This window comes from Pituophis catenifer, unplaced genomic scaffold (assembly GCF_029215685.1).
Source record: "Pituophis catenifer annectens isolate HBS135680 unplaced genomic scaffold, rPitCat1.0.hap2 SCAF_1, whole genome shotgun sequence".
Lineage (NCBI taxonomy): Eukaryota > Metazoa > Chordata > Lepidosauria > Squamata > Colubridae > Pituophis > Pituophis catenifer.
Genome location: NW_027256881.1, coordinates 306,137,181 through 306,157,278, shown reverse-complemented (window position 1 = coordinate 306,157,278; position 20,098 = coordinate 306,137,181). Strand labels below are relative to the sequence as shown.

General features: G+C 39.3%; 1 protein-coding gene across 1 annotated transcript in view; it reads left to right on the top strand.

Moving 5' to 3' along the window:
- NRDE2 (NRDE-2, necessary for RNA interference, domain containing) overlaps nucleotides 1–19,080 on the top strand; it is a 30,706-nt gene extending 11,626 nt beyond the window's left edge. The window contains exons 7-14 of the mRNA XM_070941252.1: nucleotides 527–660; nucleotides 3,396–3,519; nucleotides 4,804–4,976; nucleotides 5,400–5,786; nucleotides 6,825–7,735; nucleotides 8,467–8,605; nucleotides 18,130–18,201; nucleotides 18,436–19,080. Of these exons, the coding sequence (XP_070797353.1) occupies nucleotides 527–660; nucleotides 3,396–3,519; nucleotides 4,804–4,976; nucleotides 5,400–5,786; nucleotides 6,825–7,735; nucleotides 8,467–8,605; nucleotides 18,130–18,201; nucleotides 18,436–18,561 (2,066 nt within the window). The 3' untranslated portion in view covers nucleotides 18,562–19,080. The remainder of the gene's footprint in view (nucleotides 1–526; nucleotides 661–3,395; nucleotides 3,520–4,803; nucleotides 4,977–5,399; nucleotides 5,787–6,824; nucleotides 7,736–8,466; nucleotides 8,606–18,129; nucleotides 18,202–18,435) is intronic.
- Nucleotides 19,081–20,098: the final 1,018 nt, after the last annotated feature.

Here is a 20,098-nt window from a genome sequence, read left to right as displayed (position 1 = left end):
GCTACAACTTTGAACGAGTGACAAAAATCGCCTGATATGGAAGGAGGTGGCTCCTTCTGTTCCTAAGGTTAATTCAGCCATTTTCCCCCTCCATTTCTAACATATTAAATAAAAGTTTTTAATGTTTTCAGGTAAGTGACAAGATTTTTTAAAAAAGTGAAATAGAAAATATGCATAATGTGCAAGTGGCTATACACCTACTGTATTCCAAAATATTCCTGGTCGCATTCATGAATTTGACTTCTGTTCTCAAAAAAGTTACTTCTATTTGCAGTTTTGTAAAATCTTGGAGTGATTAAGTTTGACAGAACTGAAGGAAAACAATGTTTAATCTTGATGGGCGATCTTGATTTCTTTAAAAAAAACATTACTTAAGTGGTTATATGTCTTCATTTTTTTAATGTAGTTGTTGTAATTCAAACTCTGGGACTTGCTAATAGAGATGCAGTCATAAATAACAAAAAAGGAAATTGTCATCTGTATTTGAACAGCTGTTACATGAAATGTTGTTTCTTTTTCTCCCAAGCCATTTTTCTTCAGCAGTGCCATTTCCTTAGGCAGGCTGGCCATTCAGAAAAAGCTGTGTCCCTGTTCCAAGCCATGCTTGACTTTACCTTTTTTAAACCAGATAATGTCAAAGACCTGCCAACAAGAGGACAGGTAAAAAAACTAGCTTCTTCCATTCCTTCCAATTTCTCCTTCCCCAACTAACATATTTGAAACAAGTTAATAATCTGGTATGAACCCAGCTGATGATTTCTAATACCCAGAGGTCATGCTATTGCTTTGTTCTATATATATTTTTTGTTCCACAAACATATATATCGGAATTCATGTTTTGTGTAGTAAACTACTGATCTTCCTGGATGTCCTTAATGGAGATATTAATCCTGATTTGCTCCTTGAACTAGAAAACATGTTAATGTTGAAAATACTTTAGATCATGTACCCTGGACCATACGATCATGAATTGCATTGCTCAGTGACTATTTCTGCAATCTGATAAGCCTAGACCAAATTGACTTGCAAATGGGTCGTGCCCTATAGCAGGGGTCTCCAATCTTGGCAACTTTAAGACTTGTGGACTTCAGCTCCCAGAATTCCTCAACCAGCAAAGCATCCAGTTTGGCAGCAAAGCTGACTGAGGAACTCTGGGAGTTGAAGTCTTCAAGTCTTAAAGTTGCCAAGGTTGGAGATCCCTGCCTTGTAGCTCATGGATGAGGGAAGGAATGAGAATCTGCGCATCACCAGCTTGGAGGAGGAGGCTTTGTTTAGCAATAAATAGCGTAATAACGTGAATGCAGTTTTGCAATGATCTTTTATGCATTTTAGGGTTGCTTTATACTTGTTTACAGTTTAAATGCCTACAAGGCTGTTTCAAATATATTAGTGGTTGGCAGGTTGTCATTGCCAACTTAGAACGGTGAAATAAAGACCAAACAAGAAATGTCACAAGGATGTATGACTTTAACTGTATTAATCCTTTGGTTTCTTTATTGATTTTTATTGCTTGAGGTAAGGGGTGATTACAGTGCTTTATTGTCATGGTAACTCCGAAAACAGAAAGATTGAAGATTATATAAGCTAAGCAATTCTAAAATCATTTTTCAATCAGGAATTGATTCAAACCTTAAAGTGGCTTCTAACCAGAATACCAGTGTAGATAACACAGTTAATACAAATTTCTATTTATGTCTTGAAACATAATGTTTCTTTTATGTGAAGAGTATAAGTAATGATGATGAGCTGAGATGTCCCAAGTCTATACCTTGTCTTAGTCATAAACTCATTAGCTTGGTTTGTTGAACAACTAAGCAGTTGTTTACTGTTATATGACGAGGCTTGGGCTTGTCATATAACAGAGGATGGGGGTTGGAAGCATCTGGTTCTTTTTTTTTTTTTTTTTTGCCACACCATGTTTTATCTTTACATCCAGAAATGGCAAGCTATTCTTTTATTTAAAACATTCCCAGGATCTGTGGTTAGTTTAATGCTATAAATTTGTACGATAAATTTGTCAGGAATCCCAGGGCAGACAAAGTCACATTTGATTGCTTTAATTCAGAATATGAGTGCTTCCAAATTCTGGTTCCAGGACTGCACTGTGGATGAAAAAAGCAGGAGTAATTTTGTTGCTATCGTTATATATCACTATCATTATGGTTTAACTGGGTATACTGGATGACATTAAGCAGCCTCACAACTAGAATTTTCATTTGCACTTTAAAATTGATATTTGAATCATCTTAAAAACCTACTTTTTTTTGTTGAAACTTTAGCATTGTCCTTTTCTACCATAATCCCCCTCCCTTTTGGTTTACTTAGTTCTGGTTAAAAACTGCTTTGTGTCAAAAAACGAATTGGCCAGTATTACACTTCCTTCAAAATAAAGAGCCTTCAACATTTTTATCTCTGCGAACAACTGAGATGGAATGCATGCTGGCTGGGGAATCCTGTATGTTCAAGCCCCAAATCTGGAGGGCACCTAAATTGGAAAAGACTGATAGAGAAGCCTTCAGTCTTTAAAATATCCTGGTCTTAGACCATCAATTTCTTTAAAGAATGATGCTATACTGTCATTCTCCCTTTCCATTACTCCAGCCTTGGCCAAATTGACTAATAATTCTGACTCCAGGATAAGTAGTGGTCCTTAAGTTAGAGAAGGTATTTATTTATTTAGATTTATTTATTTTTATATTATTTTTATATTGCTCTATCTATCATCTATCTATCTATCTATCTATCTATCTATCTATCTATCTATCTATCTATCTATCTATCTATCTTCTTTTTTTCTTCCTTCCTTCCTTTTTTTCCTTCCTTCCTTCATTATTTTATTGTTTGTGTGACCTGTCCTTTTATTTATAGTTAGATTATTATAAATAGCTGAGAACCAATTTGGTTCAGTGGTTAAGGCACCCGACTAGAAAGCAGGAGACTGTGAGTTCTGGTCCTACCTTAGGCATGAGAGCGAGTTGAATGACTTTGGACAAGTTAGGCTTGGGTAACAACAACAAAAGCAGGCTGCAGTTATGGGGAAAGAAAAAAATAATATGTGTAGATATTAATCAATTTAATTTTTATGCAATTAGTCAATTGTTTAAGGTTATATAGTGTGTATATATGGCTCGGGCAATTTTGAAGAAGAAAAGCTTTTTTTAAAAAAAAGTAATAGGAACATGTTTGGCAGCATTAATCATCTTAGGAAGACATTTTCCTAACTTTTTAAATAACTTGTTCTAAAAATTTATATCAAAATTCCCAGCCATTCCGTGGAATATTTAATGAGAGATTTTATAAGGACATTTTAAAGTGATTAATGACTTTTGGAGTCTTCTTTAAAGGATTGCGATTGTAATTTCGTGTATTTATTCATTTTCCACCCCCAATTTCAGAGGGAATTCTTTGAACCCTTTTGGGACAGCGGAGAGCCTCGAGTTGGAGAAAAAGGAGCTAAAGGTTGGAAGGCCTGGATGCATCAACAAGAGAAGGGGGGCTGGGTGCTCATCAACCCACCTGGTAAATACCTTGCATTTCAGATCTGAAAGGAGCCGGGGCACATGATAAAGTCACACTCTTCTATTGGTTCTGGTTTCCCCAAAAGAAATAGATCATTTATGAAATGTCTGCACTGCTTCAGTCACGCTGATATGATTCATTATGTCCGCAAGTCAGAACAGTGTTCTCCAGTTCTTTGCTTTCTGGATTTATGGAATTATAAATCCCATTTTACATCAGCCAGTACAGACAGTGTCTGGTTTACTGCAGAAGAATGGGAGTTGTATGTCAATATTTCTGAAGGCACTAGTTAAGTTAGGCTAAGCTGGAAAATAGCCATCTGCAATCATCTTGTTGAACCTAAGGGGGGGGGGGAAATTAGTCCCAAAGGATGATTTGAAAAACAGAAGGGTTTCAACATTTCTTTGCTTTTCAGTGTCCTTCTGATTTTGGTAAGGATTGAGCTATGTAATTTGCTTTGTATAGGCAGAAGCAGTTAAGATTATTAAAGTAACTATAAAGGTTTTGGTGCAATTAAACACTTTTAGCAGTAACATCTATTCAGCTTGTGAATGACAGGTATATGAACATGTAGTGAGTTGGAGGACTAAGTTTCTTTGTTTTTTGCCATTTATTTGGTGAAGGACAAGGTGCTCACTGATTATGAACAGTACTGTGATCTTGATTTTTTTTTTTTTTTTGGTTCCTGGCTGACTCTGGCAACTGCCTAGACAAATTACTGCAATTTTCTTGGCAAGATTTCAGAAGAGGTTTGCTATTGCCTGCTTCCTAGGGCTGAGTGAGAGGACTGGTTTTGTGCTTCAGTCTAGACTGGAACTCACAGTCTCCTGGTTTCTAGCCTGGTGCCTTAACCACTAGAGCAAACTGGCTTTTTTTTTTAAAAAAAGTCCTGAATTACTTCCCTTTGTTTAAAAATTACTGTATAAATATTTTTGCTTTTTCTTACCTTTCTTTTTTTTAAGGGTGAAGTAATTCAAAACATATTACTCTTCTTTAAGAATACTCTTCTTATTTAGGTAAACTTGTTTGCCTTGGCCTGATCTTATCATTCTCATTGTCCCTTTGGCATCGTATCTCTAAAAGGTGATCATTCTATGGGAAATTCAAGGACAGGGATGTTGAAGAGATGTTGAACTTGCATGCACCCTCATCCTTCTCAGTCTTAGTTATTATGAGCTGGCCTAGCCATCGTACAACGAGTTTTTAAAAATTTGGAATAAACTTTTTAAAACGTACATATCCAGCTGCAATTTTGAAAAATTCACAAATGCGATTTTTAAATAGATGAAGATGAGGAAGATGTAGAGGATGAAGAAGAAATAAAAGATAAATCTCTACCAAAATGGCAAAACTGGCTTCATATTGAACGTTCCCGGGAAGCAAGACACTGGCTGCCCTGGCGTCCAGAAAAAAACAAGAAACCATCATTAGAAGATTGTGAAGATCCAGAGAGGCAGGTTGGTATGATGTAATATGACCCACATTTATTTTAAGATAAGCTTTTTTTTTATGGTGCTGGTGGAGACACCTGAGTCAAAGATGGAAGTTGACACTGAATGACTATTTACATCTGCTTCTAGGAAGATGTGGGCTGGGCAAATCTTCAAAAACACAGGCCTTTCATAGAAAATGTGGCAGTATCAGCTCCCGTATTTCAAAGAAAATACAATGTATCTGCACCATTCTTTCTATAACGCCTCGCTTGTGTGTGTTTGGCTGATCAGCATACATCCAGATTTTGGAAGGATTGCGTATCTAGTGCTGATTTTGTTATTGTGTGTCAACTTGTTTTCTATTTTCTTCCGATAAATGTTAGGTTCAGGCCTGGTTTTGTTTCAAATTTATTCCTTACAATAACAGCACTTTTATATATTTCGTAGGTTTTATTTGATGACCTTGGACCATCATTGATAAGACTTTCCAGCCCTGAACTTCAGTTTCAACTATTCTCCTCATTTTTGCAATTCTTAGGAGTTCCATGCAGCTGTAGACTTTTGCCTTCTTCCTTCTATATAGCTATGGATGAAAATAACTCATTTGACAATGGATATAACAACCAAGGAATTCTGACTTCTTTGGATATGCCTCTTTTTGGAGTCAGTAACATTGGTCATATGGATTCAGTGGTCCAAGGAGAGAAGCATGTGACTCACTCTAAGGAAGGAGAGCAATTTATTCAGAATCTTTTCCATATGATGCTGCCCTTATTTTCAGGCAAAGACAGATCTAACCTATGCATTTTTTGGCTTCAGTATGAAATCACTAAGGTAATGCTCTTTCTCTTGTCTTATACAGATAGTAGATCAAATGTATACAGTTGACAGTTTTGGATAGAAAAGGATACCAATATAATTTAATATTCAACATCTCAGCCTGTGGCATTGCATATGCTATGGTGGGTTGTGAATGGGATGTTCTGGATGTGGCTTTAGAGTAGTGATGAATGCAGAGGTTATGTAGAACAATGGTTCCCCAACCTTTGTGGACTGATGGCCTGGCTGAACTGATGGGGGGAGGAGGGAAACTGGACCACATGAGCAGCCGGTGTGCACGTGAACTCGCTTGCACAGCCGCACTCACGCAAGAGAGAAGAGAAGCCTTTGGAGCATGCTCATTCAGGCTTATCCATGCAAAAACATTTTGCAAAAGCAGGGAAGGCCTGAAGCAGTGCAACATTGCTCCCCCGAAGCCTTTCATCCGTTTGGAAAAGCTTTTGGCGTGGAGAAGCCAAAAGAGGAGCCTTTAGGGGCACAGTCTTGTACTCCTTCAAACTCACGGAGGCTGCCCGACTCTCTAAAAGCAGATGGGGTGTCAGTGAAGATGAGCAGGGTGCGCTCGTCCCATTCAGCCTCTGCTCTCATTGCTCCAGTTTTAGAGCATTGGGAGCAGGTGGCTTGGTGGCCCAGCTGGGGGGGGGGGACTGGGCCGGGCAAGCGGTGGGCTGACGTGCATACACAGCTCCTCTCATGCAAGAGAGAAGCCTTTGGGGTGCTACTCGTGCGAGTGGGGCTGTGAACACTGGTGCTCATGTGAGTGGGACTGTGCTCATGCTTGCCAGCCCACCATTCACATGGCCCAGTTGCGAATAGGACATGACCCAGGAGTGGGCCACGGCCCCCAGGTTGGGGACCCCTGGTGTACAACATTTGTAAAAATACAAAAAGTATATATAGATAGCAAAGATATATGGCTGTTGATTGGTGGACCTAGCTAGAATGCATAGAAACAAATAAAATCATTGTATTGTATACAAAGTACATTACATTTTTAAGCTGTTTCTTCATTTGATTGTGTTGACTTTGTAGGTCACTCAGTATTTGAAAATGGGAAAGAAAAAGAAACTAAAACTGCAAGGCAAGAAAAGCAAAAAATTAGCTAAAAATCTTCTTAAGGCACCTGACAACAGAAATAATGTTTCGCTTTGGCAACTATACGCTTACCTGGAGTGGCTACTTGGCAATATAGAAGATGCTAGAAAAGTTTTTGATACATCTTTGGGGATGGCTGGAATTAGTGGAATCCAAAACCCCCAATTCTGTCATCTTAGCCTTCTTTATGCTAAACTGGAAGCAGAATTACTAGTAAATCTAGAAGGAGCTGTAGAATCACGTGCAACATACATATTGACCAAACTGGCTGAAAAGGGACATTATGTTCCTTATCATGGACAAGTATCATCAGTGAATGTTCTGAAAGCTCGGAAAACGTATGAGCACCTACTTCAAGATTGTTTAACTGAAAACCTCACTTCTGATCAAGAACATGCTAATGGTTCCAGCCATCTGGTTGGTTTGGTTGGTTGTTACACACTTTTCCAATATTTAACTCTTGGAATTGACTCTGCAATGTCAGTATATCGTCAAGTTTCTCAGAAGCTGAAAGACAAGGATCCTGGAGAAAGGCTTAGTGGTCAACATTTCACTACGCCTCTTGAAGCCCTCTCCCTCATGCATGTAAGCTTGCTCAGGTTCCACATGAAAATCAGTGTGTATCCTTTGAGTCCTCTTCGTGAAGTACTGTTGGAGGTTTTGAAGAGATATCCCAGCAACCAGTCTTTTTGGAGCTCATACATCCAGATCCAAAGCAAGTCTCACAATGCTAGCAAAGCCCGACGGTTTTTTGATGCTGTTACAAGAACTACCCAATCGCTGGAGCCTTGGCTGTTTGCAATCCAAGTGGAGCAAATGAGGAAAAAACTAATTGAAAGGGTCCAGAGGTAATGTCATCTCTATAATGATGGTCAGGTCAGTTGGAGAAGAGTTATGCATGAAATAGAAAAGGTGTTTTGGTTTGAACCTGAAACAACCGCATTCTGTCAGCCAGCCATTTCAGATAGGATGACTGAACCTAAGCGACCATAGCATTTTGTTTGTTCCCAGGTTCTGCCAAGACAAATTCTGGAAGTTTTATCAGTGAATAGAGCGATGCTGTTGAGGCTATCCTCTCTTTCTGCTTCGTCACCACTGTCATCCTTGAATTCAAGCAGAACCTATCCATTCACCTAGCCTTGGGATGGTCAGTTGTGTTGGATATGCCCCACTTGAATCCAATGCAGTGGCACCTAAGGGAGATGAGCAATGTATGGGCAAGCACAGGAGAGGATGGCATATGTTGGCTCTAGGCTATCCAATTGGCATGGTTTATCTAACTGGTCCAGCCAGCAATTCTGTTCTTACCTTCGTTGTTTAGTTGTCTTTCTTCCTCTTATGAACTGATGACTAGCTTTTTCCCCACTGCAGTCATTGCCAAGAAAAGTTATTATACATACAAAATGAAAGTATGAACAAGAAAAATAAATGTTAAATATAAAGCGAGATATCCTATGCAGTTTATCTTGGAGCCCTCAGGAGAACCTTAGTCACATAGAATCATGTTGCCCAGTTTTTCCTCTGTGCTAATGAAGACTCTTGATTCTCTTGTGACCATTCTGTTTTTGCTTTTCTTCAGGGAGCCGACTGGAGATGTGTATTCAACCATTCCTGAAATTGGGTTAACAAATCGAATCAAAGCTTTATTTGAACATGCAATTCAGACCGAAAACGGTGCTCATTGTCCATTGCTCTGGAGATTGTATATATGCTTCATGGTGAGTTAATCAACATTTGCCTTACGTTGTCTAATCCTGTAGGTAACCTCTGAATATATTACTGATTAAAAGCTTTTAGAACCTGGAAGTGATTAGGGCATGAGTACCTGTGAGCACTGAGCACTACTTACATGCCCCTGCATGATCCAGGAATGGATGTAACTGGTCAAAGCATGAAGCTACAAAGGCATAATCCTAAAACTGGCAGGCACCAAACTCTATATGATTCAGTTTTGCTAGGGTTCAGGTAAGCCTGTTGTTCCCCATTCAGACCCCCATGGCACTGCTAGAACCCAGTCATAAGACACACACACACACACACCCATACACACACACACACCAGGATCCTTTGACAAGCCAGATCTAAAGAGCAGATGGCTGAGCTCACAGTTGGCAGGACTGTGTCCAGTTCTTCAAGCTCAACAGATTCAAACCAAACTCGGATCTGGTTGCTGAGATAGCACACATCATCTTCTACCCTTGATGTATATCTTCCCTTTCATTCAAGAGATCAACAATTACCAGTCTTAAAATTATTCTTTCTCTTTTCTGTCATTTACATTTGTATTCACTGAGAGAATGTCCATAGTGTACAGATTTTAATTTAAAGAAAGCTGATTAGAAGACACCAAAGTTAAGCTCTCTCCCTGTAGGGTGGTCTCATAATTTATTCACTGACTTTTTTTTACCTTTCTCTTTGGGTTGGATACATACCAGGCAAAACAAAAAGCCTGCATATAGGAATGTAGCTACTTACTCTGATTTAGATTATGATTTCCTAATAAAAAATTGTATAGCGCTACACATAGATTTGAAGGTTATAAACAATGTGTACTAAGATTTATCTGACCTCATTATTGATTAAACTAGCCTCAAGTTACCTAACAACTACAGTCAGTTTCTTCTATATTCTTCTCTGCAATCTTGCTGCTTACTCAACTTTATCATGTATTACATATATATATTCAGCTTGTCATTGTTCATCAGTCATCTTTTTAGACTATTCTGGATGAGTGGAATCAGATTTTAAATTCTTTACATGAAAATATGTTTGATCTTATTAACACTGGCACAACTTAAATTTGTAATAAAGAGCAAGGGACACATAAATTCTTAGTAATATTCTGAAGATGTGTTTTTACTCATTTCTCCATAAAAAAAAAAAAAAGCTTTTAGAACGGTACATTTTACAATTGGTTTTATGCCTATGAATGCAGTGGAAGTATATGGATTGCAAAATCACTGTAGAAAGTTGTTTATGTATTAAATATATTTGCTTGGATATTTTGTCTCGTCTTTGTTAAAGTAAGGTAAGGGGCTAGAAAACTGACAGCCTGGGTTTAAGACCCAAGCGCTGCGGGATGGAATGAGCTCCTTTCCTCGCTCCAGCTTTTGCCAACCCAGCAGTTTGAAAGCATGCAAATGTGAGCAGAGAAATAGGTACCACTTGGTGGGAAGGTAACAGCATTCTGTGCACCTTGGCTTACAGTCATGCTGACTACATGATCATGGAAAATGTCTTTGGACAATGCTGGCTCCTTCAGCTAAGAAACAGAGATGAGCACCATGTCCTTAGAGTCAGAAATGATTGGACAGGGAACTTTACCTTTAAGTGAACCTGTAATTTTCCATTAATTTCCCATATTATTCCTAGACCTAGGAGCAGATTGTCAGGAGAAAGCAGTTAACTGTAAAAGAAAAAAAGAAAAAAGAAAATTTGCTTCCTCATCTGTGAAAGCAAACATTAGATTGTCATATATTTATGTACTTATACAGTAGTGAGATTTGTACATTCTTCCTTTACCAATTACAATTCCAGTAATTGATGGGTGGCCTGTGGGCCATGTGCAGCCTTTCTCAGTAGCCCAAAATTGTGCCCAAATCACAATTCCACCTGTGCAGTATGTGGTTTAAATTTAAGTGTAGAAATGAGAACCCGGCCTTTTGCTCTCATTTTTTTTTTCTTTACATCCCCAAATGTAGGTATTTGTGGCCCAATTTCAGTCTTAAATTGTTTTAAGTTAGGGTAGGACAAACCATCCCATCCTCTTAAACCTTCAGAGATTCTCAAAATGACAATTTGGATCTGTCTTTTGGGGAGTGGGATTAGGGCAATTTTATTTTATTTTTTTTTAATTGAAAAAGTTTTCAAATACAAATTTCCCCCCCTTTTTTTTTCTCCCCCCCTCCTCCCTAACCCCCCCTCACCACCCATCCCCCCCGTGACTTCTTCACAACAAAAACCTAATTCATAACAGATTACATAATGTTTTACCATCCCCTTACTCCCTCCTCTAAATACTGACCCTTACTTACGAAATATATTATTAATATTGTTACTTCCCCCTTTAACCATACATTTCAAAAAAAAAAACATTCTACTATAACATTGTATGATAACTTCTAATTTAGCATAATATTATTATAACTCCCAATTTAGCAATAATCTGCCCTTTTTCTCCTCTCGCAAACATATCTCTGTATATTATTACAACATTTCATAACCACCTTCCACTTTAAAACTATATAATAAATCCTACTTTAACATTTAATCTTTTGTGTATATTAATATAACATTTCAATGCAGCCTTCCCCATAAATCCTAATTTAACATTTATTCAACTCTATCCATTTCCTCCACTCCCCTAAATATATCACTTAAACATCCCTTTTCTTAAACTAATCAATCAGTAAACTAACCTATTTCCACCCACTTTCCTACAAAATTGCCATACACAACACTTCTTAATATCTTTCATCCACTGCCCACTCTGCTTAAAAGTATATATATATATATATATATATATTTGTTTTCTCAGGTTTTCGCGGGTGTTTGTATGTAGGTCTTTGGTTATTCGGGTCTTCTCCCACGTAAAATTGGAAGTGTCTTGGCGACGTTTCGACGAAGTCTCATTCGTCATCTTCAGGCTGGTGTTCTCGGCTTCGTGCTTCCAGGAGCAATGTGAGATCGCAGCTGTCTCTTCCTTTTAACTGCTAGTGGGGGTGTGAGCTGATTGGGTGGGAACTTGGCTGTGCTCTGATTGGATGGGGGGTTGGTTGTGCTCTGATTGGCTGGGGGTGTGTTCTGTTTGGGTGGGGGCTTGGTTGTGCTCAGCTTAGTCTGAGTTGCAGGGGGATTTGAGCTGGTGAGCTGCGTTGTTGTTGTTTGGCTTCGTGTTTGTGGCTGTGCGAGCTCTTCATGGTGGGTGTCAGTCTGCTTCATGTATGGATTGGAGGGGTTTAAAGTGGCTAATGATGCAGCTGCGGTCTGGCTTCTGGTCCTTGGTCGTGGCTCATTATCGGTGTGGGTTTGAGTCTGCTTTCTGCGTGGATGTGTGGTGGTGACATCCTGTGTGGCTCTCGTGAGTGTGGGTCTGGTGTCATTCGTCGTGTTAGGGACTCGTTTGTCAATAAGGGCAGGTTTCCAAATGGCTGGTAGGCGGGAGGTATCGTCTCGTTTGTTCATGCTGTGTGGGCGTTTTTCTATCTCGATGGCTTCTCTGATTATTCTGTTGTTAAAGTGTTCAGTTTTGGCGATAGTTCTGGTCTTTTTAAAGTCAATATCATGTCCTGTGGCTTTAAGGTGTTGGACCAGGGAAGAAGTTGGTTCCTCTTTTCTGATTGAGTTCTTGTGTTCTTCTATGCGTGCACTTATTCGTCTGTTGGTTTGTCCGATGTATGTGGTGGGGCAGGCGGTGCATGGGATTTCATATACTCCTTGATTTTCTAACTCAATTTTGTCTTTGGGGTTCCTTAGGATGGTGGATATTTTTCGGTTTGTGCAGAATGCTGTCTTGATGTTATGTTTGTGGAGGATTTTGCTTATTCTGTCTGTGGTGCCTTTTATGTATGGGAGGAGGGCTTTGCCGTTTTCTTGTTCTCTGTCTTGGATTTTAGTGGGGGTTTCTTTTTGGATTAGGTTGGTGATCTTATTTCTTTGGAATCCATTGGATGTTAGTACGTTAGTGAGGGTGTGTAGTTCGGTTTTTAGGTGTTGTTCGTCAGCTAAGCGTTTTGTTCTGGAAATGAGTGTCTTGGCTACAGAGTTGATCTGGGCAGGGTGGTGGTGTGAGAGTGCGTGCAGATAGCGGTTTGTGTGTGTTTTCTTCTGGTAGATAGTGTGTCCTAGGGAGCCATTGGATTTTCTGTAGACTAAGACATCCAGGAAGGGAAGTTGGTTGTTCGCTTCTGTTTCCATGGTGAACTGTATTTTGGGGTGTAGGCTGTTGAGGTGTGTGAGGAAGTTGTCCAGTTTTTCTTTCCCATGTGGCCAGATTATGAAGGTGTCGTCCACATATCTGAGCCAGAGTTTGGGTTTGTGATCGGATTTTTCTAGCGCTTGGGTTTCAAAGTATTCCATATAGAGGTTGGCAATGACAGGTGAGAGGGGTGATCCCATGGGTGCTCCTTCTGTTTGTTTGTATTTCTGTCCATTATAGATGAAGTATGTGTTGGATAGGCAGTGGTTGGTCAGATCTAAGATGTGCTTGGGGGGGTTATATTTGTTTTGGATAACTGTCAAGGCTTCTTTGATTGGTACTTGGGTGAAGAGGGATATGACATCGAAGCTCACGAGTAGGTCACTGGGCTGTAAGTTTTGTTGCTTTATGATGTCTATGAACTGGAATGAGTTTTTTACGTATGAGGTGATGGATTCTGCATAGGGCTGTAGTTGTTTGGCGAGAAATTTGGCTAGGTTTTGTAGAGGTGAGCCTATGGAGCTGACTATGGGTCTAAGTGGGGTTCCTTCTTTGTGTATCTTGGGGAGACCATAAAGCTTAGGGCATCTGGATGATTTCTCTCTGGGAATGATTCTTTGCTGAATCTCTTCGTTGATGGGGGAGGCTTTTATTTTGGATCTGGTGGTTTTTTCCAGGTAGGTGGTGGGGTCTGTGTTTAGCGGTTTGTATATGGAGTCTTGGAGTAGGTTGGTTAATTTGGTTTGGTAGTCAGATGTGTTCATAACCACCGTGGCATTGCCCTTGTCTGCTGGTAGGATTATTATGCTGGTGTCTTCTTTCAGGTTAAGTAGTGCTGTCTGTTCCTCTTTGGGTAAGTTACTTTTGGGTGGCTTGCTGGTGCAGAGGATGTTGGTGATTTCGAGTCTGATTCTGTTTGCGTCGTCGGGGTTGATTTTGGTCAGGCTGGTTTCAACTCCACATATAATGGTTTCAGTGGGGATGCTTTTGGGAGCGACTGCAAAGTTGAATCCTTTGGAAAGGACATTGGTTTCGGCTTTGGTGAGGATCCTATCTGAGATGTTATGCACTGTTTGTTTCATGTGTGGCTGTGAGGGTGGAGGGGATTGTTTCTGGCGTTCTTGTAGTCTTCGGAGTTTGTTGGTGTGTGTGTCTGTCTTGAGGGTGGTCTGTGTTTCGGCTCTCCAGACGGCAAGTTGTTTGGATTTGTCCCAAAGTGCGGGGTGGATCTTGTTGCTGAGTTTGAGGTGAAGTGTGAGGAGATCCTTGTTGATTCGGTCTAGGAGGAATCTTTTTCTGTGGAGTTCATTTCTGATTAGGGCTAGTTCTGTTCTTTTCAGAATGCGTTTGGTGGCTGCAGAGTTGGAGTGGAATTTCAGTTGGAAGCCTGTGGGGATTAAATTTTGATCTCGGCAGTTGCGTAGGAATGCAAGGTCACATAAAATGGAAGCTCTTTGGACTTCGAGTTTTTCATAGGTCCTGGTCAGATGGTGGATTTCCTCCCCGTAGAGGTGCGATATTTGTTTTCTCAGGTTTTCGCGGGTGTTTGTATGTAGGTCTTTGGTTATTCGGGTCTTCTCCCACGTAAAATTGGAAGTGTCTTGGCGACGTTTCGACGAAGTCTCATTCGTCATCTTCAGGCTGGTGTTCTCGGCTTCGTGCTTCCAGGAGCAATGTGAGATCGCAGCTGTCTCTTCCTTTTAACTGCTAGTGGGGGTGTGAGCTGATTGGGTGGGAACTTGGCTGTGCTCTGATTGGATGGGGGGTTGGTTGTGCTCTGATTGGCTGGGGGTGTGTTCTGTTTGGGTGGGGGCTTGGTTGTGCTCAGCTTAGTCTGAGTTGCAGGGGGATTTGAGCTGGTGAGCTGCGTTGTTGTTGTTTGGCTTCGTGTTTGTGGCTGTGCGAGCTCTTCATGGTGGGTATCAGTCTGCTTCATGTATGGATTGGAACCCCTCCAATCCATACATGAAGCAGACTGACACCCACCATGAAGAGCTCGCACAGCCACAAACACGAAGCCAAACAACAACAACGCAGCTCACCAGCTCAAATCCCCCTGCAACTCAGACTAAGCTGAGCACAACCAAGCCCCCACCCAAACAGAACACACCCCCAGCCAATCAGAGCACAACCAACCCCCCATCCAATCAGAGCACAGCCAAGTTCCCACCCAATCAGCTCACACCCCCACTAGCAGTTAAAAGGAAGAGACAGCTGCGATCTCACATTGCTCCTGGAAGCACGAAGCCGAGAACACCAGCCTGAAGATGACGAATGAGACTTCGTCGAAACGTCGCCAAGACACTTCCAATTTTACGTGGGAGAAGACCCGAATAACCAAATACCTACATATATATATATATGTATATATTCCATTAAAAAAAAAAAAGACAATGACTTTAAATTTATAATCCATGTAGTATCTTCTTTGATGTCTTTCCACTGGATTGTTGAGTCCATCATCCATAATAGGGTAACATAGCTTCCTGATGCAACAGTTTGTTCAAAATCTTCAGTCATCATCTGCCCCCATCAGTAATAAATATCCTCATATATATATAAAGTAAAAACAACCACCCGAGTGACATTATAATTATATTCCATATAGTTGTAATTGTGGCTTTCATCAGGATTATTAATTCCCGTCATCCTAGTGGGTAACAACCAGATCTTCTGCATGCCCCAGCGTAGCTCTCTTGCCTTGTAGCTCAGGATAGTTATAATATATTTATTGATATAAGAAAGAAATCCAAAGTAGATAATTCAAATCCAACAATTTAAGGCTCTTTTCACATCCCAAAATTACGGCATTGCAGAGGTCTGTCACTGTCCTCAGGATAATATTAACCAATACTTCGCCTCCACTATCTTTTCACATATTCATTCATTTTTTTAAAATCACTGGCTTCACTGTTGCTTGATTTAGAAGTTTCTGTTTTTGTGAGACCTATTTCTTTTTTTCCTTTCTTTTTGTGGGTTTAATTTCCATCCTGGTTTCCTTTCTACAAGTTGTGTATCAACTAATCGGTTTTCATTCTGCTTTATAAGTTGATCTTGTTGGTTTTGTTTTTGTATATCATATTTCTTTTTTACCAATTGTATATCAGCTACTTGGTTTCCATACTTGTCTTTGACTTGATGAATCATCGCGTTGGAGTCAGATGCCACCCCTCTCATATTTGTAGATAATCCAGCTGGGGTATCTAAAGAATCCAAAGGCAGTTTATCTACCGCAACCTCTGTAATTCGATGTTTTCCCTTTATTTCCAACTCTTTCTGCTTATACTGTATTATGCCTAAAGATGTTAAATTCATTTTCAAAATTTTTTGATAAAATTCTTCAGCTCTTTCAACAGTATTTAGTTGGTATCTTTCTGCTTGATATCTCAATATAATACCAACTGGGGCATCCCACCTAAATGGAATATTTCTTTTTTTTAACTCAGTCACCAAAAAACCAAATTTCTTCCTTTCCGTTAGCATCTTGGGCGGGAGCTCTTTGTAGATCCAAATCTTTCTTCCATACAATTGCAAAGTAGAATTAAAGGAATTTTGTACAATATTATTCCTAATTTCTTTATCTGTAAAATAGATCACCACATCTCTAGGCAATTGCCTTTGCTTTGCAATCCAGGAGTTTATTCTATAAACTCTGTCAATCCTACAAAACACTTCCTCAGGTTGAACCTTTAAAATCCCAGTCAGAATTTCAGAAGATATTTTCCTTAAATCATCTCTGTTATTTTCCTGCAAACCTCTCAGTCTAATTGCATATTCTGTGAAATTATACTGCATCATTAAAACTTCTCTTTCAATCCTCTGTTGCAAATTTTCTACGTTACCAGTCTTTTGATCAGCCTCCATTTTAGGTTTTTCTTCTGAACTATTATCTTGAGTATTTGTCAAGTCATTTTCAATTTTTTGGATTCTATTGTCTAGATTATCCTGAGTTTCTTCCAATTTAGACTCTAATAACTTAGTATTTGCATCCAACTGAATCATAAATTCTGAAAAACCGTTAGCCATTTTTAAAATCTTTCGCTCCAAAAAGTCAAACTTAGATTTCACCAATTCTTTAATTTCCTGCTTAAATTTTTCAAGATGCTGATTCACAATCTCATCCCTTCTTACAATCTCCTCTAAGAGAAATTCTATTATGTTAAAATCAGGTTTCTGAGACTGGAGACTTAAAACTTGTTCTTGTAATTTGTTAATGGGGGAATCCCCCCCCGCTGCTTGTTTGTCTGACTTTATAGGTCTCAATGCTATGTTTCCGCCCAGACAAACTTTATTAGAAAAGAGAAGAAAACTTCTTTCCAACCAAAAGCAATAACAGATCTCCAGGAAAAAAAAAACATGAAAGTGAAGTTTTGTCTTCAATTGTAGCCAAAAGTATTTATTCCGCTACATTGTAATAATAGAAAACGGAAGGACTTTCCCTTTCAGCCTCTTCTCAAGCCGCGGCAGTCGCCATTTTAAAAATCTTTTTTTTTTCCCCCTTTCCTTTTTTTCTTTCTTAAATAGCTTTTGTAGAATAAGTAAAATACTTGCGATTCAGGAGCACAGGTCCAGCTCAGGTCTTCTTTAATTGATCTGTTAAATTTGCAGGCTTGCTCTTGACGCCTAGCTCTGCATATAGCAGAGGTCTCCCAAAGCCCGGAGCAGCGGCTGGGGATATGGGGAGACTCATCCGCTCCGTCCCAAAAGTAAAAGAAAAACTTTTGGGACTGTGCAGAGATCTCTACCCACCCCAGCCGGCTCTATCTCCATTTCCTCATGGAAACGGAGTTTTTTCGAGCCGCCATTCCGTTGTGAAGGCGGCTCTTACAGGCAGTGGGGCTGACAATCCCGAAAGAACATCTGGCGGCTACAAGCAGCAAACCGGAAGTCCCGGGATTAGGGCAATTTTAAAGGTGGTTATGTGGGTATTTTACTTTCTACCAGAGGTTTCCTAATTCACACTTAAAATCCTGGGTGCGGGGACATCATAAAATTCACTCTGGTTCCTGATATTGTGGAATTATCTCCTGCTGTACCCATTTGGAAGGTTAAATTGCATCCCTTACCACAACCGCTATCAGGCCAGAGAAGGCTGTTAAGGGCAATTCATAACAATATGAATGAGCCTTAGCAGACAAGATGGTTTCCTTGCCCTTTTTCTGGACCAGCTACATGGAGCATTTTGAAAAATTGCACTTTTCTTTTGTTGATCACAACTTATGTTCATTCATTTTTTTTAATGTCTAAACTAAAATATATATACTGTAACTCAGCTTTTCTAAACAATTGCCTTTTAAAAATGCAGCTTTTCTCTTCCCTTTGCAGGTGTCTTTGGGAGATAAGGCAAAAAGTAAAGGCATATTTTACAGAGCGCTTCAAAACTGTCCGTGGGCAAAAGTAGGTTTTATTACTTTGTAATAATGATACTTTTTTTTTTTTTCAAAACTACCATTTTTATGTTTGATTTTAAATTCTTCGTTATGGCCACCCAGAATTCTTGAGTCAAGGAGCATACAAGTTTGATAAATTATTGTTGTTCTATACTTGTTCTTTTATTAAGTGAAAACTAGGTCTGATTTATCATAGCACTGAGGTGAATTGATAATTCTTTATTGACCTCTGTATTTATAGGTGTTATATATGGATGCTATGGAATACTTTCCAGATGAACTGCAAGAGAACCTCGATCTAATGGCTGAGAAAGAACTGCGAGTACGGGTACCAATAGAAGAATTGGAGCTGCTGCTTGAAGACTGAAGAAAGATATGAAGACAAATGATTAGCATGTTTGTTTAATGAGCCTTCAATATAGCTAGGGAGAAAATGTTTATGACTAATTTAGCAACTGTAAAAATGTACAGAATAAGAGTTTATTTTTTTATCCAAACATGTATTCCATTAAGTGCAGGTATGGATAAGGCTCTTAAGTTAATATTCGTAACTGCCCCATTGCTAAAAATACTAGTCCAGATATATAAGCCAAATACATCTAGGATAAAGTATACAGTTGAATGGGTAGTTGTTTGCTTCCAGTTGATTCCGATTTTATGGATGGCTGTTTATTCAAGATGGAAACACCTTGGAATTGTACAGGTTGAGTTTAAACTTGCAGAAATATGCAGCAGTTTGAAGTTTAGAAGAAATCTTTAACTAATGAAGGCACCTGTAACTGAATTTTTAATCAATTTATTGTGACAAAGTACAGGTGAAATGTACATATCTTTGTAAACATAATTATATATAAAAGTTCTATTGGGATGTGGAATCCTTTAAAAATGTTTTGTTTTGATTTGTCCTTCGTTACTGTATTGAAATTTATTGTTCATTGACTTACAAGAAGAAAAAATGGATTTTCCAATAATACTGTGTGGAACTGTTGCAATTAGCTTATATACGCTGCTGCTGAAATAGGTTGAAATAACTAAAATTAAAACAGCATGCCTATGGATTCTAAAATTTAAGGATTTACCCTTTAGAACTATATATCTGTCTTCTTTAGTTAATGTTTACAAGTTTTAAAAAACTAGAAATGCAGTAAAGCTAATCACAGTGGGAGAAAATTCTAAACGTTTGCAGGGAAGGCCGCTTGGAATACAATCACCTAGTATTGCACTGATTAGGGCTTTCATTCAGTGTTTCCGTGCACTGCTTATGTGAGTAGATTCCAGTTTATATTGAAGCTGTGTTTGTCTGTGGTGGCCTGGAGCTGTGGTGGCGCAGTGGTTAAAATGCAGTATTGCATGCCAACTCTGCCCATAGCCAAGAGTTTGATCCTGACCGATTCAAGGTCGATTCATCCTTCTGAGGTCGGTAAAATGAGGACCCTGATTGTTGGCAATAAACTGACATTTGTAAACCGCTCAGAGAATGCTGTAAAGCACTAAGATATAAGTTTAAATGGTATTTACTCACATCAGCAGTGGCTTTCAGTGGCTTGATCTAAAATGTACAAGGGCTTTTAGATTCAGCCTCACCAGAGAACATTTTTAATTTAAAGCAGCATCTGATGTATTTAGAAATGGTAGGGCTGATACGCCATACTTGTTCTGATACAAATGCAAAGTGTGGATGTCCCATACAGATAGGCTCGAGACTGAACAAAAAGTCATTATTAGTTAGTGGGTGGGGAGAAATTGAAAGATTTTGCCACTGCCTCCTTCCTCGGGCCGAGTGATCGGCCCAAGGCAACCCAGCTGGCTTAAATCCCAATGTGGGACCAGAACACTAACATACACACACACAATATCTCTCCCTCCCTCCCTCTCTCTAAGCAGAGTATTTAAAAGTCTTAACT